The sequence below is a fragment of the Mercenaria mercenaria genome, chromosome 19, assembly GCF_021730395.1.
Source record: "Mercenaria mercenaria strain notata chromosome 19, MADL_Memer_1, whole genome shotgun sequence".
NCBI lineage: Eukaryota > Metazoa > Mollusca > Bivalvia > Venerida > Veneridae > Mercenaria > Mercenaria mercenaria.
In genome coordinates, this window is record NC_069379.1 from 5,509,108 (window position 1) to 5,534,193 (window position 25,086).

At 34.8% G+C, this 25,086-nt stretch overlaps 1 protein-coding gene across 2 annotated transcripts in view; it reads left to right on the forward strand.

Moving 5' to 3' along the window:
• The window catches only part of LOC123542183 (carnitine O-palmitoyltransferase 1, liver isoform-like), a 72,630-nt gene that overhangs the window by 23,387 nt on the left and 24,157 nt on the right, over nucleotides 1-25,086 (forward strand). The window contains exons 7-13 of one of the 2 annotated variants that reach the window (XM_045327882.2): nucleotides 417-603; nucleotides 965-1,094; nucleotides 2,247-2,386; nucleotides 2,785-2,984; nucleotides 6,223-6,397; nucleotides 12,458-12,529; nucleotides 13,903-14,063. In XM_045327882.2, coding sequence (XP_045183817.2) covers nucleotides 417-603; nucleotides 965-1,094; nucleotides 2,247-2,386; nucleotides 2,785-2,984; nucleotides 6,223-6,397; nucleotides 12,458-12,529; nucleotides 13,903-14,063 — 1,065 coding nt within the window. Of the gene's footprint in view, nucleotides 1-416; nucleotides 604-964; nucleotides 1,095-2,246; nucleotides 2,387-2,784; nucleotides 2,985-6,222; nucleotides 6,398-8,618; nucleotides 8,779-12,457; nucleotides 12,530-13,902; nucleotides 14,064-25,086 lie in introns of both variants that reach the window. The other variant, XM_045327883.2, reaches the window with a different exon arrangement.

Consider the following 25,086-nt stretch of genomic DNA (forward strand, 5'->3'; position numbering starts at 1 on the left):
CCCATATACTGGACTATTCTAGCAGAAAACATTGATAAAAGATGTTGGCTTTGAACTCAGAACCCCATGATATGAGCTACACCATGAGAAAACAAACATAGTGGGTTTGCGACCAGCATGGATGCAGACCAGCGCGCAGTCTGGTCAGGATCCATGCTGTTTGCTTTCAAAGCATATAGCAATTAGAGAAACCGTTGGCGAACAGCATGGATCCTGACCAGACTACGCGGCTGGTCTGGATCCATGCTGGTCGCAAACACACTATGTTGGTTTTCTCATGGTGCGGCTCAATATATAGACTGGATTCCTACGACGGGACCTTAACCAGCTCTTTGAAGATAGACTTTAATAAGAAAAGATAAAATGTATTTAAGTGAAAGTCATTTATTCTACATTTTGTGAGAATCACTTTTCAGGGCAGCTAATGTCATGTATCAGTTTATGTTGGTGAAACAGAAGATAGACCGGGAACAAGTGGAGCCATTGCTCATACGTAATACTATTCCAATCTGCATGAGCCAGTATGAGAGAGTTTTCTCTACAACAAGGGTACCAGGCGAGGAAATGGACACACTTGTTCATTATGAATCTTCAGAATCAAAGGTAGAGCCAGTCTAGATCAAATAGTACACCAATCAGAATAAAAATCGTAAATCATTTGAAATTGCCAGTTTTTATCAGAATGTACTGGAAATGAACCAGTCTTAAAACAGATTTTTTTCAAAAATCAGTGTTGGATACCAGTCTGTATCAGACCATAACATAATAATATAACCTAGTTTATTTATAAATGGAAAGGAAATATAGTGTTAATTAAACATGAATCGCTAGTGTGATTCATGGATTAACCAATACTATTCTGTCGTTCAATTTGCATGACCTATGAATTTTTTTTTTCATTTCTTAAATAAACACAGAAAAAAACATGAACGGTGATTTTTTTATTTGATATTTCATATTTCAGTTCGCTATCGTAAACAGAAAAGGTATATTCTATAAGCTGGACATGTATGATAGCAATAGAAAACTGGTCTCTGCGGTCAGTCTGCAAAAGCAACTACACTGGATAATGCAAGATGCTGAAAAACATATAGGTAACTTTCTCTAAAGTGCTGAAATCTTTATATGTGCTGAAATACACTTTCAAGCAGTATGAGTTATAGTGAAGTATGATGTTTCAAGCAGTATGAATAGCAAAATATGCTGTTTCAAGCAGTGTGAATAGCAAAATGTGCTGTTTCAAGCAGTATGAATAGCAAAATGTGCTATTTCAAGCAGTATGAATAGCAAAATATGCAGTTTCAAGCAGTGTGAATAGCAAAATGTGCTGTTTCAAGCAGTATGAATAGCAAAATGTGCTATTTCAAGCAGTATGAATAGCAAAATGTGCTGTTTCAAGCAGTAAGAATTGCAAAATGTGCTGTTTCAGGCAGTATGAATTGCAAAATGTGCTGTTTCAGGCAGTATGAATAGCAGAATGTGCTGTTTCAATCAGTATGAATAGCAAACTGTGCTGTTTCAATCAGTATGAATAGCAAAATATGCTGTTTCAAGCAGTATGAATTGCAAAATGTGCTGTTTCAATCAGTATGAATGCATAAATACCATGTTTTAAGCAAAATTGATGTCTAAAATTTTCTGCATCAAGCAATACAGATGCATAGATATCGAATTGCAAGCAGTATAAAATCAGTATAGAAATATCCTGTTTAAAGTAGTATGAATGCAGTTGCAGTATAAATGCAAGAATATGCTTTTTTCAAGCTGATGATGATCTGTTAACTATTCAATAAATAAATTTTCAGTGAACACCTCTTTGAAGAATAAATGGCATTGTCCAAATTGAATGATATGCAATTCCATTTTAGAAATAATTTACAGTGTGAAGGGTAATTGTCAATAGCTGGAAAGTCAACATATGAGATATAACCTGAAACCCAACAAAATAATTGAATGAAACATTTTTTTTTTTTTTATAAATTTTAACCCTTATGCTAAACACGACTGATTCTGCCTTTGTGACCAGTGTAGATCATGAGCAGCCTGCACATCTGTGCAGTCTGATCATTATCTGCACTGTTCGCTATTCAGTCAATACGTTTTTGGTTATTACACGTTTTAATAGTTAATGGTACTGTCCAGCTTGAAAGATGGAAGAGTTCATTATAGAACTTTAGCAGGGTTAAGATTAAAATAAGAGTCTGAGGCATGCCTCTATAAGAACCAGTTTTATTTTCTGGTTGCAGAAAGTTACAGCGAGTCTGAGAGAAGCCTGGCAGCACTGACTGGTACAGAAAGAAAGGAATGGGCAATTTTGAGGAAACAGTATTTTATGGATGGAGTAAATGCAGACTCACTGGCGCTGATGGAAAAAGCCTTGTTTCATGTAAATATTTTCTTAATGTGAAGCATTCAGTTAGAATATGCCCTACAAACAGTCTTATATTTGATAAACTGGTTTTTATATATTTTTCAGTAATATCTGTGGAGTCCGTTAACCTAACCAGTATTCACAGTTCTTGATTAATTAGTTTATGTTCTCCACAAGTAAGTGACAATTTCTTCACAAGTAAGTGACAATTTCTCCTCAGGTAAGTGACCATGTCTCCACAAGACTCAGAGATGGAGGATGACTGATTTATTCTCTAGAAGTAATGGACAACTTCTCCACATAACTTGGAGGTGGAGGAGTTACAGGTCTGCTTGAGTGATTAAGTGAATAGGGACTTTTCTTTGCAGGTTTTGTGATGTAATGATGAAGTAAATGAGGACGTTCCTTTACAGGTTTGGCTTAGTGACGATGTTAATAAAGACTTCTCTTCAAGGGCCAGGCATTTATTCGTTGGTGATGGGAAATCAATATGGTTTGATAAATCTTTAACGCTGATAATTTCTCGTGATGGCAGGTTTGGGTTAAATGGTGAGCATTCCTACGCTGATGCACCGGTCATTGGTCACATCTTAGAATACAACTACACATATGAGTATGTATCAGGAATCTTTAGTTCTATGTATGATGATGTATTGATTTATAAAATAATGAAAGCCTTTGCATTGCTGAGCACCCCCCCCCCCATTTATTTTTTTGGGGGCGGGGGGCAAGGTTGGATTAGAGAGACACTTAGATTTGCCCTTGTCCATATTATGTCTGTCCATTGGTCTGATTGTTTGTCCAAATCTTTGTCATGCATGTCTCAAAACAATGTTTGACATAGCCTTATCAAACTTCATACAGTTGTTGATCAGCGTGCGAAAGTATTAACAAGGATTTCATTCAGCCCTACCAGAGTTACAGCCCTTGAATTAATGACATATAAAATCAAGGAGCCTTAAAAGTTTATGCTTCATGCCTCGCAAAAACATTGAACCTAGGTACATAAAACATTGTAGGTTATTCAGCATGTCAAGTAGAGCACAATGGTTCAGAGTTCATAACAATGAACAACAAGATTGTATGCTCTCATGGTTAAATGACTTAAGCATCTGAAACAACAAACCATGGTAAATCAGAGAATAAATCACATGAAGGAATTGTTTATTTTCATTCTAACATGTCAAAATGCTCTCTCTCTCCAATCTGCATGCCAGTAGTTGTTTACTGCAGAATATTCCACACTTGAAATGCTTTTTTGTTTACATGACAAAGAAAGTGAATCATCTTAGTATGCTGTATACTGTAAAATCATTTAATTTCGTGGGCATGAAATTTCATGGTTTTGGTCAAAACTGCAATTTCGTGGGGATATGACTTTGTGGATTTCAAGTTTTGAACATAAAATGAATGGGAATTTTACTTGTTCGTTGGGATTAAATTTTGTGGATTGACACAACCACAAAATCCATGAAAATTAGTCCCCCACGAATATTAATGATTTCACAGTATATATTTAAATCTAAAGTAGGTATTATTTTGTAGGATAGAATAGAAGCATTTTAAGACAAAATTTATTGCTTAACTAGTGATATATATATTTTTTGTAAAGATTTTAATATGTAGAAAATTTGATATAGTTTAACAGTTGAGCTTTTTCTGTACCATAAATATTTTGTGTAAACGTACGCATTTTAGATTGATATTGCATCCCTTACTTACCCTTACTGGGTCAGTTAAGTGGTATCTGTGGCAAAGTGGCTTATGGCACTGACTTTGAATTATTTTGGCATTAGCTAAACTTTGTGCTCTGGCCGTGCTCGGAGCCCGGCCCACTTAGCTCAGTAGGGAGAGCGCAGATCTATGCATTGTGAGGTCATGAGTTTGATCCTCGAGGGGGGAGGGTTGGGGGCACATATGTCCTAGGTGATGAATTTTTAAAAGACGTTGTGTCTGAAATCATTCGTCGTCCACCTCGGACAGTTACTTGCAGAGAGCAGGTTTATAACTAAAACATCAGATTGAGTGTTGGATTTTTCTGGAAGCAGAAACATAATGTTTTTTCTTGATTCAAATAAGCTCCAAGCTTTCATCACAGTTGAGCTTAAATATATCAATACAATCTAAACTTGTAGTTAATAGTCAAACTGTTTTAAATTTTGCAGTTCACTTTATTCATGAATGTTATATCAAAATATAACTACAGTCAAGCTTCGTTCACTCGAACTTGGATAAATTCAGACACTGCCCTTTGCTCAAATTCATTGTCAAGTCCCAGCAAAATTCCTGTATAATACAAGTTGGTCAATGGCTCAAACTGCTGATAACTGGAACAAATTTTGCCAGTTCTCTCTAGTTCAAGTGGATGAGGTTTGACTGTATACTTTGATTATTTTTCAGTTTGCAGCAGATACTGTAAATCAGATATTTTTGCATTTGTACTATATATAAATAGTATAGTCCATTCCACTTATTTGAATACTGGTTATTAGGATATTCCACTTATTTGGATACAAAATTAAAGCATGTAATTTCGATTAAAGTTTTCCTGTTATTTGGATATATTTTGTGTGGAATGCACTTTAACTAGATCTTAACAAGTTTTGACAGTCTGCAAATAAATTGAAAATAAAACACAGTCTGTAAACAAAGTGAAAATAAAACACACAGTCTACAAATAAAGTGAAAAGAAATCCCTCATAAAAGTTTCTGATTTTACAGCAGTTCGGTAGATTTTTGTTTGACAGCATGATCATTTTATTTTTGTTTGTTTAAGGTAGTGTACCCATAATTGAAATGGGGTTTCCATGCAGTTGCATTTTCTTGTGCAGTGAGATCATTTAAAAATTTTGAGGGAACATAAGATGTTGTGGTTTTGGTCAAAATGGCTTTTTAAAGGAGATATGAATTCACTGATTCCTGGTTTGGAACATAAGACAAAGGAGAGATTTACTTGTTTCATAGATTGATTGGTCATAAAATGCATGAAAATTAGTTCTCTGTGGATATGAATGACTTCAATGTATATAGTTTTGGCTTTTTTTAAGACTTAACAGGCACACACGGCTTTCATTGCCAGCTGAAGAAATTTCTGAAGATCAGATACAAAATAGTGAGAGTAAAATGCATCAAATTATTATGCAATTAAATAGGAACTGCGAATTATCATTATGGATGCACTACCTTAAATCTTTTTGTATTTACTGGTACTAATTGAGAAAACAGCAAAGTTTCTTGTTCTCAGAAAGGAATGATTTTAGTATCCTTGCTATACCTACATTTTGACAGGAAACATCAGTGATTTAGGCCGAACCTTAACATGCTGGCTGCAAGTATTTCTGCCTTTGCGACCATTTCAGGCTAAAATCAGCCTGCATATTCATACAATCTGTACTGTTTGCTATTCAGTCAGTAACTTTTCAGTTAACACCCATTTGAACAATTAGTGGAACTACCCAAACTGAATGACGGACCAGTTCATTTTAGAAATTTAGCAGGATAAAGGTTATAATAAAAAAAAAACAAAGGCAGAATGTCTAAGATGTGTTCAGGAGGACCAGAAACATTTTGATAAGCTTCTTAAGCTTATTCATCTTTCTCAAAATCCTTGATTCTTGCAGAAAAAAAGTCAAAAAGTGTGCAGCTCTTTTCAGCCTTTATGAACTGGAATTTTTCCAAACTGTAAAAGTTTGAAAAAATGTATGTTATTTAGTTAATACAAGAGGCCTTCTTTTAGAAGTAAAGAAATTGATGATTTTTTTTTTTTATCAGAAATCTTGTGAACAAGTGACTTTAAAGTGCGTCTGTTATTATTATGTATGTTATTTTTAACCATGTATTTATCTTGGTAGAGCCGTCCACGGGTTGATTTCTGAACCAATTGACCTGAGAGACTGCGACCTTGACACACTGCATGAATCTAAAAATAGCTCGGGTAGTTCACTTAGTAGACCAGCAAGGCTAATATGGAACATTCCTGAAAATCTAACCCGATGTATCGGCATGGCTCATAAAAAATTGCTTCAGGTATACAGGGGAACATGGGATGTTTGCTGTGCATGTTTGCTATGGTGATTTATATGTTTCCATGGTGATCAGTGTTTTGTTGCTATAGTAATTTCTATTGTGATCAAAGTTTGACCACTATGGTGATCTGTATTTGATTGCTATGGTGATCAAAGCTTGGTTGCTATCATGATCTCTGTCTGGTTGCTATGGTGATCTCTGTCTGGTTGCTATGGTGATCAAAGCTTGGTTGCTATGGTGATCTCTTTCTGGTTGCTGTGGTGATCAAAGTAATGATGCCATAGTGATCTGTGCTTTGTTCTCTAAGAGGTCTATAACTGGTTGCTATGGTTTCTGTCTGTTTATTATGGTACTAAAAATATACCTTTCTATAATTCCTCTGTGTTTTATATAATCATAGCTTGTGCTGCTTGAAAGTGCATATAACCTAGTTTGTATATTGTTCCTGATTAATTCTTTTTTGTAGACCTTTACCTCCTTTTGTATTTCTCAACATTTATTTTCTTTACCGTAAAGTCCAGTGTATAATGCGAAGTTATTTTTCCTATTCTCCTTCCATTGAGAATCGTGGGTGCATACATACACATATTTGGACAATTTTACAACTTCATAACAAAATTTTTTATGATATTTTAACATTTTAATAAAGCACAACAGTTACTACTCTCAAAATGCTGTAATTATTTATTTTTTTTCTATGATTTTAAACTCAAATCATGGGTGTGCTGTATACATTGATGCGCATTATACACGGGTATTTACGGTACTAACCATTCACTGCTTTATTTATAATCAGTTATTACCTTTGTAAATTGATAAGTGCACATAAAAAATTCAAATGTCATACTGTACATTCCTTAGATATAAAAATAGTAAAATCTTTGCAATAATTACAGTGGCTGATGTTTGTTTCTCAAGTATTTAATGCATTTGAGTAATAAGATCATACATTAGAGGTAAAGGTCAATATTTGAGCTGCGCCATGAGAAAACCAACATAGTAGCTTTGCGACCAGCATGGATCCAGACCAGCCTGCGCTTCCGAGCAGTATAGGCAGGATCCACGCTGTTTGCTTTTAAAGCCTGTTGTAATTAGAGAAACTGTTAGCAAACAGCATGGATCCTGACCAGACTGAGCCCCACAGGCTCGTCTGGGTCCATGCTGGTCATAAATCCACTATGTTGGTTTCCTCATGGCGCGGCTCATTTGTGTTCTGAAATGCATGTATATCACTATGAAGTAAGTTAATCTGTTGGGCACAAAATTTCATGGTTACGGCAAAATCAGCTAATTTTTAGGGAAACAAATCTGTGTATTTCAAGCTCTTAAAACACACAATGAGAGAAAAACTTGAATATTCGTAGGGATCTTAGGATCTGTTTGTATGGATGTCATAACAATGAAATTGGTGAAAATAAGTACCCCATGAAAATTAATGATTTTACAGTGTAAATATTCAGCCACAATTGCCAGTTTTATCTTAGATAATAATGATTTTGACTAGTATTGTCATGCATTAATAGTTTTTAAGTCAATTAATGATTTCACAGTGTAAATATTCAGCCACAGTAGACAGTTTTACCTTGGTTGATATTGACTTTCGATGAGAATTGTCGGCCATAGTGATTTCATTACTATACATCTTTACTCAAAACCATGTTTTATTTGCCAATAAAGCATGCAAAACTAAAATCTATTTCCAAAGTAACAAAAATTGACAGTATTGTTGTGATTATGAATTTTTGATATCCTTGGTGCATCAATTTATGTAATTAAATTAGTAAGATTGCAGCTTGGGAATTATTTAATACTTATATAGAAGGCATTTTGAAATGATGGATTGATTTCTTTCAAGTTAAATCTAACATTTTGGCAGATTAGATGATGTTGACATATAGTTGAGTGGAGACTTATGGCTGAATATTTTTAATAGCCTTGAGCCTTATGGCTGAGTATTTGTATCAACCTTGAGACTTATGGCTGAGTATTTATGATAGCCTAGCTTGCATGTTATTTTTAGGTTAATGCATCAGACTATTCCGATTTCAGCATAATCCAGGGTCCATTTTAGGTGATGGTTTTTATTATGGCAGTAGTAAAGCTTGAAACAAAAAGCTTGGTTCTTGTAATGCATGGAAAAATTAATTTCATTTTGTTTAGTGAAATGGTGTTGTACCTGATCGAACTTGCTTTAAATGAAGTTAAGAACCGTCTTTTCAAGGGTGATACGTCCTCATATCTATTTTGATGAATATGGAAACTGCCGGTCTACCCCTGATGACAATGTTGAATCTGACCTGAATCAACCATCAAGGTTACAATGGAATATTCCATCTTCACTTGGCTCAGCTGTAAAACGGGCTGTCTCAATTGTATCACAGGTTGATCAACTTCCTTGTTGTACATGTGTGGTGTTTTTAGTTTTTAGTTTTCCTGTTCTGTTTGTTTCCATTTATTTTCATTTGGCCAGCAACAGCCACAGGCTTATTATGAATTTATTTGTTTACGTTTAAACCCAAAATGTGTATAGAAAATAGATACCCCCATACCATTCAACCCCCTTCCCCCCTTGAAATAGTATGTTTTCTCTTCTCCTTAGGTTGAAAATTTGCCTGTCTATCTGACGTCAGTTAAGAAATAATATGTCTCATTAATTTAGTGATTTGTCGCTGAATAAATCATTGTTTGGAGTTCAGATGCAAAGGAATTATATCACAGGGGGGCAGGCATCTGAACGACAAACAATGATTTTATTCAAGAGCAAGTCACTAAATGAGACTTATTATTTCAATTCAAACAAGTTACCAGCAACTTTAAAGTACATCCTTGATGGCATTCATTAAATATTTGTCCGTTTTCAATTGGTTTCTTTTACAGCACACCGTAATATGCCATTTGACGCCATGACGTAATGATTGTGACGTCAGAACAGTGAATTGTTAAATAATAATTCACTGTTTTCAGCCTTCTTTGTTTAATAGGAAAATGAATCAGATCATGTTAGAATATTGGATAAATTTAAGTAATAGATTTTAACAGTGAGAATGAAAAATTAGCATTCAAATAATATTTGTATGTGTGCAAATACATATAATAAAAACAAATTGACGTGATGTCCAAATAAGTTTTAAAAAAATGGACCCATGGCTAGCTGCTGTACAGTGCATTGAATTTAAAGTTATAATTCTCACTAGGCATTTGGGAACTTTAAATTGAGATTTTTTTTTTCAATTTCTCAATTTTTACTTAACATGTTTCATCATGAATTTGAACGTTGGCAATGTCCTTCTGTAACGGCCATGCAGGCTGATCTTGGTCTGCACTGGTCGCAAAGGCAAAACCTCTTGTCTTGCCACCAGCAGGCTAAAGCTTTAGGTTACAGTAAGAATCTACTAGATCAAATGCCTTAAAGTCTTGTCTGTCCTGTTATAGCTTAATAAGGCACGTACTATAAAATCATTTAATTTTGTGGGCATGAATTTCCGTGGTTTTCGTCAAAATGGCAATTTCGTGAGGATATGAATTCGTGGATTTCAACTTTTTAACATCAACTGAATGGGAATTTTACATGTTCATTGGGATTAAATTTCATGGATTGACTGAACCACGAAATCCAAGAAAATTAGCCCCCCACGAACATTAATGATTTCACAGTATGTGATTCTGGCTTAACATTTTGTCAAAATTATTTCCCTTTTAAGAAATTCAACGAGTTATTTTTGCAAAGAAGCAGGTTTCTCAGAAACTATCGGACAAAATGCTTCTTAAAGGTCAACTAAAGTCTGAGACAACACGAAAAGATTGTGACTTACTTAATATAAGCCGTGCCATGAGAAAACCAACATAGTGGCTTGCGACCAGCATGGATCCAGACTAGCCTGCGCTTCTGCGCAGTTTGGTTAGGATCCATGCTGTTCGCTAACAGTTTCTCTAATTGCAATAGGCTTTGAAAGTAAACAACATGGATTCTGACCAGACTGTGTGGATGCGCAGTCTGGTCTGAATCCATGCTGGTTGCAAACCCACTATGTTGGTTTTCTCATGGCATGGCTCAATTATATAATTTTGACTTACATTAAAAAAAAACTCAAACAGCTGATTGGTTGCTTCTGCCTACAAATTCAAAATTGACCAATAGTAAGCCTGCATTATTAAACTGGTCACAACACTTATTTTTACACCACAAGCCCTTGAGAACTTGCCTAGAGACTGCACTCCAGTCTTCAACATTAACAGCTATTAATGACCTTCCCGATCCAGGTTCCTTGGATTTTAACAAACTCGTGGTTCTTGTTTAATTTCAAACTTACTAGGTATCATAAGTATGAAATGAAAAAGTATTCTAGTGAAAAACTTGTAATCTTTAAGTATGACTGATTTTTGGAATGGCTGACTGTCTTTAAGTTCTGACCTCTGTTAAACTTTCTTTTGTTCATATTTTTACCTTTGATTTATCTGTCTGTACACGTTTTTGCTGTCTTGTCTATGTATCTGTCTGTGCATGTTTTTTTTTTTGTCTGTGAATATTTTTACTGTCTGTCTGTCAATGCATGTTTTGTACTGTCTGTCTTTCTGCCTGTCTGTCTGTCAGTGCATGTTTTGACTGTCTGTCTGTCTGTGAATGTTTTTTACTATCAGTCTGTCAGTGCATGTTTTCACTGTCTGTCTGTCTGCTTATCAGTTATATTTAATTCTTTTTCCTATTTATCTTAACATTATAAGAGTATATTTGCTTTATTCCATTTAATACTTACATTGATAAAAACTTTTTATTAATGGGTATCTGCTATGTACATATACATTTATTCTAAACTTAGATTTTGCTAACAGAATTGTGTAAAGATTTACTTAACGATCACTTTTAGCTTGACTATTTCAAGAATAAGGTGGGCTATTGCACTTGTCCCAGCTTCTTCATTGGTCTAAGTATTTTATGAAATCCAATATCTTCTACATTACTTAAGATACTTATTTGACTATTTATGCTAGTGTGGCAGGTCCTGTAATCCTGTTGACAATATTTCCACAGTTATATCCCTTTGTACCATAGAAATTTTTGTAAAAGTATTTATATATATATATATAAAGTCTAATATCATCTTCATTACCTAAAATACTCAGTTGAAATTTGCTGGGTTTACTCACAGTGACAATTGTGACAAGATTTGTTACAGTAACTCTATTTACAGTATTTCCAGAGTTATGCCCCTTTTTAACATACAAATATTTGTTAAAAAAAATTTAAGAGTACAATTGCTGGGTTTTTAACAGTTGTAGATACTATGTTAAATTGCACATCTTTCACATGATATCATAAGGTTATGGCATCCAGTCATGTAATTAAGCTAAATTTTAACAAAATTATCCCCCTTCTTTTACTTGGAAGTTTTGCCTAGAAATTGCCCTTTCCAGATTTAGTGCAGGTAATGTATTGAAACCTTATATGCACAAGTTATTTATGTGGATAAAACATGGTGAAAGATGCATGTCCCATAAGTCTGAATTGTATTTTGGCTGAGTTATGCCCCTTTTTGAAATTGGAAAATTGTAGGTTGAAGTGTTGTATAGAAATAGCAGCTGTCTCCAAAATAAATTCAGTTATACATAGTTGAAAATTTAAACAGATGTTGGGTGCAGTTAAATAAGACCACAGCTTAAAGTCCCGTAACTCTTACATAAATTTGGACAACATACCTATTCATAGATAGAAAATCAATTTTGAATAGTCGGGTGTGCTGTAACGAAACAACTCTTGTTGTCTGACTGAGTTTTATTCAATAGACAGTGTAGGATTAACTTTCAGAAATATACTTTTATATTTATGTTGAATATTACAATCAGTAAATTGTATTTGTCGTGTATTTTCCCTTTTAAGACGCATTATTAGGAGTCATGTTTTCAGTTCAAGAGTGGGGAGCATCTTATAAGCCTCAAAGAACCTCAAAGAAATTAAAAGAAAATGAAACCCCAGATTGCCTGTCTGATTTCGTGATGCGTCTTATAAGCGAGTGCGTCTTATAAGCGAAAACATACGGTACAATTGTTTGCTCTACCTTTCAGGCAATGGATGATATAGATCACAGGGTTGAAGGGTTTTTCAACTATGGCAAAGGGTTCATTAAAACATGTAAGGTAAGTCAGCAGCACTGTCTTCATGTAACAGGTAAGGTTGTTACGTTCTCCCCAGGTAGCATGTGAGGTATGTACACCTATCTACAGGTAACATGTAAGGTAGATGCACCTGTCTCCAGGTAGCATGTAAGGTAGGTGCAATGTCACCAGGTAACATTTAAGGTATGTGCAGTGACCCCAGGTAACATGTAAGTTAGGTGCACTGTCACAAGGTAACATATAAAGTGCATTGTCTCTAAGTAACATGTGAAGTATGTACACTTGTCTCCAGGTAACATGTAAGGTAGGTGCATTGTCTCTAGGTAACAAGTGAGGTATTTACACCTGTCTCCAGGTAACATGTAAGGTAGGTGCATTGTCCCTAAGTAATATGTAACGTATGTACAACTGTCTCCAGGTAACATGTCAGGTAGGTGCACTGTCTTCAGGTAACATGTAAGGTAGGTGCATTGTCTCTAGGTAACAAGTGAGGTATTTACACCTGTCTCCAGGTAACATGTAAGGTAGGTGCATTGTCTCTAGGTAACAAGTGAGGTATTTACACCTGTCTCCAGGTAACATGTAAGGTAGGTGCATTGTCCCTAAGTAATATGTAACGTATGTACAACTGTCTCCAGGTAACATGTCAGGTAGGTGCACTGTCTTCAGGTAACATGTAAAGTAGGTACACTGCCTCTAGGTAACATATTAGGAAGATGTTTTGTCTCCAAGTAACATACCAGGTAGGTGCATTGTCACCAGGTTACAAGGTAGATGTACTGTCTCACGGTAACATGTAAGATATGTGCACTGTCTCCAGGTAACATGTAACTTAGATACACTGTCATCAGGTAATGTGTAAGGTTTGTGCTCTGTCTCAAAGTAACACTGTCCCCAAGTAACATGTTAGGTATGCGCTGTCTCCAGGTAACATGTTATTAGATACACTGTCTCACAATAACATGTAAGGTGGACGCAGTGTCTCCAGGTAACATGTATGGTAGGTACACTGTCTCCGGGAAATATCATGTAATGCCTGTAAAAAAAACATACTCTAATAATTATAAATGATGTGTATCCTATATTATTATACAGTATAACACAGAGGCTAGTATACATGTTTTGCATACAATTTCACGATTTTCATCTTTTTTCTGGATTTCCCATTTCGTAAGATAGTTTAAGAACAAAACATCATGTTATTATGTTTAGAATATGACCAACTTCAGCTTTTAAGAAGGATCATTTTTAACCATAATCCGGAGATTAGATCCTTTAAGTATCCGTGTACCTAAAACATTGTTGATCAAAAATAGCAAGTTTATGTTAGAATTTTGCCTTTCAGAATTTCTTTTCCTGATCAATTAAATTTAATTGTGCATTGATTATTATAGGTGAGCCCCGATGCATTTATACAGATGGCTCTCCAAATCACGTATTACAAAAACGCCGGCAAACCGTGTCTTACGTACGAATCTTCAATGACACGGTTGTACCTGATGGGAAGAACAGAGACTGTTAGATCGCTGACGCTAGAGTCTGCTGCTTTTGTAAAGTAAGTTAACCCTAAATTTCAATAATGGACTGGTCAGTCTTCCATTTTGGGCAGTACCATTTATCATTTGAAGGGGTGCTTACTGAAAATTTACTGACTGAATAGCGAACAGTGTAGACCATGATCAGACTGCACGGATGTGCAGGCTGATCTTGGTCTACACTGATCGCAAAGGCAGATTCAATTGTGTTCAGCATGGTAAGGGTTAAAGATGTTTTGGAAATAGATTTTAGTTTTGTGTGCTTTGTTGGCAAATAAAACACAGGTTTTAGTTCATATGTGTTGTAATCTGATTATCAAGGCCAAAGGCCTGTGTAATTAATTACGGCACATCTGAATGAAAAAACATGTTTTATTTGCCAACAATGTACGCAAAACTAATAAAATCTATTGCCATTCTAACGTGTTAGAATAACACCAAGAATGGATATTAATCTGAAGTCCATTTTTAGGTGTTATCGATGCATAACTTCCTTTGGCACTAAGCCACATGTTTTTTTTGGCCGTTCTGATCCCCTCCCTTATAATAATGAATTTGCTATGCACATTAATGCAGATGACTATGTGGTTTTAAATACGAGTGAGTAAACCGGAATAGCCAGAGTAGGTCATTTTGCAAAACCTGTTTTAATCAACAAGACAAAACATCGTTAAGTCCTTCTGAAATTCTATGATATGTTAGAATATAGAATTATAATGTACGAGTCAGCTGGATTTTTTGATGACAAGTAAAGGTTATTGATTATATAATGAAATTATTAAGACGTTTGAATGAGTTTGTGGAACTGATTCAGAAGCTTGAATTACCTCCCTTTATTTGAAAAAACATCCCAAAATTTGAAGAAAACTGACTGTATAATTGATTCACCTCCCTTTATTTAAAAACATATTAAATAATTTAATTACTTTGAAGTTTTATTGGAACAAGATTTTATCACATGTTTGAGAAGTTGATTCAATTTACCTGGACAATAATAAAAGGTGAAAAAAGGAGAAATTTTGTTAAGTGATGATGTTTTAACAGAAAAAGTACATGTATTCAGGGTTTTCCTTATCGCGTAAAAAAGCATGGGATTACGCGATTTTTGGCAGTCATGTCCCCAAAAATCTGCTGGAGTGTGACCTCGATGTCGCGCAAAAAGTCCTTTCCGATAATTTCTTTCTCGTAGTTCTTTTTCGTTAGTTTAGCCATTCCCACTACCATTTGTGTTTAACGGTCTCTTCTAGATTTTTTGTGTTGTATTCTACAAGTAAAAACTTAATTTTCGGTAACATCTTTGTATATCTTCAATTTTTTATTGGAGCGTCTATCTTGGAGAGCAAGCCTAATTTAGTTTGAAACGCGCTATTTCATTGGACAGTAATATTTAGCGAACAAATCAAAATTCTCATTCTATCTTCCACCGACCAAACGGGGATTCCTGGGAAAAATCAAGGTTAAATGTGATAAGAAGGGAAAACATGATTTCTTAACCACTTAAAGTTTATGTTGTTATATTGTAGTATATTTCAATAGTTATTTCCCCTGATAAACCAGTACACAGGTCTGCAAGCTCAAAAAAGTAAATATTGTTTCTGTAGTGAGTATAGCAGGTGATCTGACAAGAACATTTTCAAGTTTTAAGTATATGAGATTGTATTATCTCCCTTTCTCATGTAGGAGTCTGTAGTTCTCAAAAAAAATTAAAGTTCCAAGTAAAAAAAAAATTATTTAATCAATTTTTAAGACACTTTTTTTTAAAAGAAAAGATAAACGACTCAGTAAAAGGGATTTGAAATACTTACAAAAAGCTCCGGATTGATTAGAAGTATTAAGTATTTGTCTAGAATAGGAAATCAGAGTTGCAAGTTCACTTAAAATCTGCAGTGCTGCAGAAATCACTACTGTTCAAAAACTTATTTGTAAGCTGAAATAGGCTAATTCAGTGCAGATGTAGATTTACAAAGAGTAAATTAAGTACTGCACAAGAATATTGCCAAACAATTATTCCTGCCTTCAAGTAAATCATGTGACGATGGTCATTTGATCCTAAAATTAAAATAATGAAAAATATAACTCGGGTGAAATTCGACCCAATTTATATGTGGTGGCAGCGTCTCAGTCAGTTAGCTTTAATAGATAATAATGTGAAACTGTGATTGGAAAAGTAAGAAACCTTCCAGAAATTCCCACTGAAGTTTTAAAAAGTCTTTTTTTGTAGATCTGTAATTACTGTTTTGAGATGTTTTGGATGTTTGGTATATTATAAAATGAAATGAACTGCACCATGAGAAAACCAACATAATGGCATTGGGACCAGCATGGATACAGACCAGCCAGCGCATCGGTGCAGTCTGGCCAGGATCCATGCTGTTCACTTACGGTTTCTCTAATTGCAGGCTTTGAAAGCGAATAGCCAGGGGTCCTGAAATATTTTCAGAGTCTACTTGTCCACGGACAAGTTGGGCCCACAAATCCACTTGTCCGTACCAAAGAAGAACTTGTCCGTACTTTTTAGTTTAAAAAGGAAAGGATCAGCATTATCATTACTAAATAAACAAATAATACAAACATACACTTCTGTTGACTTCTTTTTTAACTTATATAAAGTTTTTATGTTATGACTAGAACCATCCTTTTGAAAATATGTTATAACTAGCAAGCTTAGTGACTAGATCATCCACTTGAAAATATGTTATGACTAGCAAGTTTAGTGAGTAGAGAATAATTAAGAACACTTGAACACATGCCATTGACAAAAATAATCTCAGTATGCCTAGAACTTCTACCCTCACTGAATACTGCACTGGTCTTTCAGGGGTCCTGAAATAAGCTGTCCGAGTTGTTAAATGTCAAAACAATCGACTCGAAAAATTAAGCCACAAATTTTGGCTACTAAACTTTTTTACATAGCGTAACCTAGCTAATGGATTTTCTGAAAATCAAAAATGAAAGTAGATAACGGGAATCCCCAGACTGGCACTCATTTTCAACTTCACGGTTTAATTTTCCAATAATGATCATTAAATGTAGTAAACCAGTCCACGTGTCTATAAATGGCTGCATACATTTTTGTTTTGATTATATTAAGGGTCATAAATGATCACAAACAGATTAGGTCAGACACTGCTATTAATTTTTCCATAGGCTTACATTGTAAGAAATGACTCTGTAGGACCCCCTTAAAACTTTTGTTGACACATGAGGTGCCATTTACCCTGTCAAATAGCCTTCCAGACACAAAAAAATAACACTTTTACATGGGCATGCAGGATCCATTTTTTTTCTATTTCCATTCAAAGACAACCACCCTCAACTGTGCATTGAATTTAGTGGTGAATTCCAACAAGTACTGACTTCACTAAATTGCTAATTTCAAAGTTAAATATATAGCCAGGCAGCTATAAAATACTTCAAAATGCACAGAAAACATTATATTTCCAGATTTTAAGGATATTTTCATGATTCAAAGCAACACATTTTTAACCAATCAGCTGAAGTCTCATTGAATGTTACGGGTTTCCCTACACATTTTTCAACCAATCCGAAGCCGGCAAATAATAACAACATCTGACCTAAAGAGAATATAAAATTCCAGTATACATGCATTTCAGCTATTATTATGTTAAAGTAAACACTTACCAAAGTAACAAATGTGTTATTTTTACTCTCATCCAAATCCCATGCCTCTTGTCCCCTTTTATCTATAGTGTGTCACAGTGTCTTAAATCAGCTATATTGAAAATATGGAGTAAAACTGCATTTTCTTATTTAAATGATCACCATGAAGTCAATGTTGAGACAATATACATGAAACTCCTCCTATATTGAATGAATATAGTCCACTTCAACCAAATACTACTTACATACACTTTCAAGCATAAATGCTACTGCAAAGAGCTGTTTTCATACCCCACCCATCACAAAAACAGTGTTTTTCTGCATTATCAACACATTTCTCATCCTAGGGGATTACTGAAAGTGACTGAAGCATTCAAAATACAATAAATAAACACTAGCTGATACCAACATAAAGATTACACACTATTGACACTGTCATTAGAGCATTTTGCACCTTACATGTCCTTCAAACAGACCTCTGCTGCATATTCTTTTCATCAGTTTTTGGCCACTATGCCATAGATATAAGCATTTTTCCCATTGAAAGACAACAAATTATATAAAAATGATGCAAATATAAGCAAAAGGAGGCATAATCTTGCCAGGTATATCAATTTTGCTGCTGAAAATTGCTGTACTCTCAAATAAATGACAGTCAACCACCTCTGAAGTGCCATTTTAAGGTTACTTTCACACATATTTTGATCATGGAAATGTAAAATACATATTTTAGAACATATTTTTGCAATTAAGAATGCCTGACAAACTACTCTTGCATGAAAATAATTATTGTAGAGCCCAAAATACTTCAATGAATCAGTTAAAAGCAGAAATATAAGAATTACAAACAATTAAAGGGAGATAATTCACTTAATATATGTATTACTTTTTCATTTCTGATAAATCCTTGGCTCAATTTTGGCATTTTTCAGACAACCTGACTAACAACAAGACTAAAAATGGGTTATAAAAGGTGTTCATCATACTGGAAAGCAAATAAAATATGTATCAGCTTACCACCAAAGAAATGTGTTCAAATGACAAATACCTCTCCTGCTCTATCCAACAAGACAACACACAACAGACTACTGTTTGATCCTTAGAATGCCTATATAATGTAACTGAAGACTGGCCACTTAAACAATACAAGTAAAATAACTAATTTTTGTAATATAACTTCCAGCTGAACCCCATAAACAACATATTTTACTGAATAAGTGATTCTGGAGCAATGTCTATATAGCTGAGTCTTTACACAATATTCATGTGCCCTTTAATGTACTGTTTTCATAAAATATTGTAAGCAGCAAGCTTACAGATATTCTAATTTTCTACTTACAATGTTATTTCTGCTTCAAATTGAGCTTTTGAGCATCTGAATCAGTAAAAAATGTCTGAAAAATGTGATACATAATCTTTGTTCACACAAAAAGAGAAATAAAAATGGCAAAAATGGCGCCCCGGAAACTTTCATTGCTTCAAGGAAAAGAGAAAAAAATTCTATATACAATTTTGAAGGTTGTAGGGGCAAAACTTAAATTAAGTCTGCCTGTAACTATGTATTTTTAGTGTCATACCTCTACAATTATTTATCAGTAAGCATTCTGGGCACTGTCAGTACATGGTTTTTCCTACAATCTTGTTCAAAAATCTTCATGGAACCACAGCCAGTTGAGTATGTTCTGAGACCTAAATAAAAGATTTACAAGAAAATAACAATGCATTCATCCAACACTCCACCCCTCCTTAATATCCTGCTCAATGAGAAAACTCTGGATCCATGCAGACACCAAAAACTTGAAATATCACTTAGATCACATGAAAACACATATTTGAAATATTGATAATACAAAGTTTGAGCACCTCTGGTCTTGATAGTGGCTGAAAGTATGTACCTACTTGTTTAAATTCCTGCAATTGTAGAACTAAACAACCTTGGAAGCTTTGATTCTGTTAAAAACACTAGCAGAAGCATGTTAAATAGCAAAATCTATTTTCTGTACCTGTTACTTCAGTTAAGTCACAGCTGAAATGAAACCTTCTTTAGGTCAGACACTGCTATTAATTTTTCCATAGGCTTACATTGTAAGAAATGACTCTGTAGGACCCCCTTAAAACTTTTGTTGACACATGAGGTGCCATTTACCCTGTCAAATAGCCTTCCAGACACAAAAAAATAACACTTTTACATGGGCATGCAGGATCCATTTTTTTTCTATTTCCATTCAAAGACAACCACCCTCAACTGTGCATTGAATTTAGTGGTGAATTCCAACAAGTACTGACTTCACTAAATTGCTAATTTCAAAGTTAAATATATAGCCAGGCAGCTATAAAATACTTCAAAATGCACAGAAAACATTATATTTCCAGATTTTAAGGATATTTTCATGATTCAAAGCAACACATTTTTAACCAATCAGCTGAAGTCTCATTGAATGTTACGGGTTTCCCTACACATTTTTCAACCAATCCGAAGCCGGCAAATAATAACAACATCTGACCATTAGATATTGCCTTTAGGCATGCGGAAATCACAGATGACGCCGATTAGTTTCGTTTTTATAAAATGTTTACCACGGAAATTTTACTTGTCCCCGGACAAGCCAGCTTCTAAAAACTGCTTGTCCGGACCGAGGAATCCACGAATCGGACAACTCGGACAGCTTATTTCAGGACCCCTGATAGCATACTGCGCAGATGCGCAAGCTGGTCTGGATCCATGTTGTCGCAAAGCCGCTATGTTGGTTTTCTTATGGCACGGCTCAAATGAAGATTTCATCATGATCATTTAGAGACTGACTTTGAAACTTAACTTGCCTCCATTTATTTGAAAACTGAAAAAAAATTGTTACATCCAAATATTTGAGAATAATTGAATTACTTCCCTTTATTTAAAAACTCATTAAATAATTTAATTACTTTCAAGAGTTAACCAGGTATGAAACTGTTTATAAATGAATTAAGTAAATTTTGATTTTCATTGAATGATAATTTTTTTTTTAATGGAAATTTTATATGCTCCTGAAACACCCGGAAAACGCCCGATCCCAATTTGACTTGTAGGGGTCCCTTTCCCAAAGTGGTGAAAAAGAAAATCCCTGCCTTGGAAGTACAGAGGATAGGTGGGTTTTCTTTAACCCCAGCGTGAACATCTTTGTGACGGCCAACACCTTAGTCAGGTTTTTTTTTTGGCTGTTTTTATAGCCGTTTTATTGGGCTATATTCCCAATGCCAAGAAGTATGTAACTTTCTTAAAATGAGTGCAAAAATTCCCAATCTACTTTCTGAAAAATAATTTCATCAAAATTGCACAAACATTGACCAAATTATGGACAATTTTGTAATGGCAGTATGTAAGAGAGGCTGTACAATGTGAAACAAGTTTATGAGCACATCCTTACAGATCTATATCCTATGGGACTAAATATATTTCCCAATTTGGAACATTTAAATTATGTGTCAAAATTTCTAATATTAGGAGTATAGGCTATGTTCCCAAAACAGAAAGAAAAAACCCTGTCAGTAAAATTTTTCAAATTGAATGATAATTCTGACGTAATTGTCTCCCTTTTTGTTCAAGAAGTCTTTAATTCTCATAAATTTTAAAAGTTTTCGTGAAAAAAAAAAATATATTTAATCAAACTTTTAAAACATTTTATCTCAGAAGAAGAAATGAATGATTCAGAAAAAGGGTTTAAAACATTTCTTAATATATGTTGATTAATTAGAAATACTAAGTATATAATATGATAGGAAAACTTAATTGAGTTATCAGTGTTAAGATATCTGCAGTGCTGCAGACGCCACTAATTAAATGTCACTAATTAAAATTTTTGGAAGCTGAAACAAGCTATATACTGAATGGGTTGTGTAACTTACTATCAAGGATGTATGTTCAAGCCTTACTTGGGGCGTAGAAATCTTCCTGCGAAGAAACTAGATCCAGCTGGCTTATGGAAGGGCGGTGGTTCCACCCCGGTGCCCGCTTGTGATGATGAAATAATGTATGGCGGGGTACCTGGGGTCTTTCTTTGCCATCAAAGCTGGAAAGTCACCATTGGACCTATAATTGTGTTGGTGCTACAAAAAGCACAACAAAAACAAAAAACAGAACAAATTGTCCGCCAGACTGTCTACTATTTTATGCGAGTGACAAATGTAGATATTGCAGAGATTTTCATAGAGAATTGGTCGTAGTATTCTAATTGAATGTGTTCTTAACATATAAAACAAAGTGACAAAGATTTCAGTGATATAATTGAAATATTAGAATACCTCCTTTGGACATAGGGTAAAAGACTGGCTACATACACAATTTTAAAATTAAGAATTTAAATAAAATATATATATAAGTCTAGGAGCTAGTCTAAAGGCAGTGCTACAGTGTAGGGATAATGCATGGTTTTTATGCCCCCGAAGGGAGGCATATAGTTTTTGAACCGTCTGTCGGTCTGTCGGTCTGTCAGTCTGTCAGTCTGTCCGCAATTTTCGTGTCCGGTCCATATCTTTGTCATCGATGGATGGAAATTCAAATAACTTGGCATGAATGTGTACCACAGTAAGACGACGTGTCGCGCGCAAGACCCAGGTCCGTAGCTCAAAGGTCAAGGTCACACTTAGACATTAAAGGATAGTGCATTGATGGGCGTGTCCGGTCCATATCTTTGTCATCGATGGATGGATTTTCAAATAACTTGGCATGAATATGTACCACAGTAAGATGACGTGCAGTGCGCAAGACCCAGGTCCGTAGCTCAAAGGTCAAGGTCACACTTAGACATTAAAGGATAGTGCATTGATGGGCGTGTCCGGTCCATATCTTTGTCAACCATGGATGGATTTTCAAATAACTTGGCATGAATGTGTACCACAGTAAGACGACGTGTTGCGCGCAAGACCCAGGTCCGTAGCTCAAAGGTCAAGGTCACACTTAGACGTTAAAGGTCATTTTTCATGATAGTGCATTGATGGGCGTGTCCGGTCCATATCTTTGTCATTCATGCATGGATTTTAAAATAACTACGCATGAATGTGTGTCACAGTAAGACGACGTGTCGCGCGCAAGACCCAGCTCCGTAGGTCAAAGGTCCTAAACTCTAACATCGGCCATAACTATTCATTCGAAGTGCCATCGGGGGCATATATGTCATCCTATGGAGACAGCTCTTGTTTTTCGTGTTATAGCGTCTGCAGAATCCTGAGGGATTGGTTGTGGTTGGTATCCGAACCCTAAGGGCAAGGGTACCAACATATCCTGAGGGATTCTGAAGATGTTAAAACGTGAAAAAAAACTAAAAATGCATAAAAACATTATCCCTCAATGTCATTAAATTCCCCAGAAATGGATGTGAATATTCAAGCTGTTGTTCCACGTTGAGGTCATTTCCTTTTGAATTATCCGCTTTGGGGTCGTAATATGTTTACGCTTTGCCATGGAACGCTCATATATAAAAAGTTATTATTACAGCACGTAAGCAGGAAAATCCCTCTGTTTAGGTGTTACTGTACACATTTTCTCTCCTGTTATTAAGCACCCCTGAAGAGTGTCATCAACAGCAGTTTTGTGTTAGAATAGATTTTCTTTGATATAAAAGAAATACTAGAACTTTTGTCATTAACTGATATTAAATTAAATCTGGCATAATATATATATATTTATATTTCAATACACTCCATACACTTCATTTGAACCAAAATGGTCCCTTTGAAGAAGGAGGGGTATATATATTACGTTGGTCGGTCTTTATGTAGACCAGTCAGTTTACAGATGATACCTTATGAACGCTTAGACCGAGGATCATGAAAGTTTATAGAAAGGTTTATCATAACCAGCAGATGACCTGTAATGATCTTGAGATTAGTAGGTCAAAGGTCAAACTGACCAGCAGGTTAAAAGATTTTTAGATGATATCTCAAGAATGCTTGGGCCTAAGATCATGAAAGTTGATAAGGAGGTTGAGCATGACCAGCAAATGACCCCTATCGATTTTTAGATCAGTAGGTAAAAGGTCAAGGTCACAGTGACCCGGAACATTTATTTTGTTATTATATCTTGTGCTTATAACACTTATTTTATTTATTACTTTGTTGTATGGCTGCACTTGATTCATTTTATAGAAATATTGGGAATTACAACAGTATACAGAAATGTGAGCATCATTGTCTGTGGAAGGGTATTTAAGTAAGAAATCCACTCATGTGAGTGACTTGTGTTTGTGGACAATAAACAAAGACTTGATAGTTTTGTGGCTAAAATACTGTATTGTGTAAGCGATATACGAATACAAATACAGCAAAGAGGCGTAGCTGTATGAGAAATAACATAATTTGTTTGGTTCAATAACAAAATACAGAACAATTTCCATGTAACTGTCATTTATCTATTATACCCCTTTTTCTTATAAAAGTTTTTTACTCTCAAAATAATGAAATAGTTTTCAATAAAAAAAAAAATATATATATTATATATTATATCAAATTTCAAGATATTTTATATCAGAATAAGAGATTAATTATTCAATAAAATGGATTACAAATATTTTAAAAAACTAATTATTAGAAATACTGAGAATATATTTTAAAGGAAGACCCTGTTTCCTGAAGTATGCAGATTAAATAAATCACATCTGCCGTGCTGCAGATTTAAACTTAAAATGTCTTTTCAAAAAAATATTTGAAGCTTGTATATGAGCAAGCACACTTTCATTGATAAAGTTGAACAGGTTTACCATTTGTGATTTCTTTATGTATTTGAATACTTTGCAGGGCATAAACTTAGGGTTTGTTGATTTTTTGCTCACTTGAGCACCAACTGCTGCTCAAGGTGAGCTTTTGTGGTCATCAGTCATCATCAAGAATTTGACTGTTAACACTTTAGAGGTCACAATTTTAGCCTACCGTATTTTGGTGTGTATAGGTCGCGGTGTAGTACGCATCTAATTATTGCCCTGAAAATGGTCGGAAAATTAAAGTTCTAGCGTATTAGTCGCAGTTAAATTTCAGATTTTTTTCCCAAGCAGTATTTACCGGCAAAAAAGTTATGGCGGTGGCCATATAGATGTCGCGAACTGACTCATTATCAGAATCTGATTGGCGGAAATCGCACAGTGTTATTTTCGATTCCAACCGCTTCGTACCAGCAGTAAGTATTGGTAACAGAATGCATCTCAAATCAAAGAAAAGTGGCTTTTTGACACTAATTGGCAGCAGTAGGTTTGTGTTTACATTCTGCAATTATGCTAGTTAAAGTGTGAATTGTTTGCACAGCAATTATAACACCTTTCCATGTCATGTAATTAACCGCGTTTTGCTTCTGAGTTTTTAAAAATTAAAAATGAAAAAATTATCTTTCAAGTTTTTTATTACGCTAAGAATTAGTATAAACAATGTTTGGAATGGAGGACGGATCTGTCAGGATTT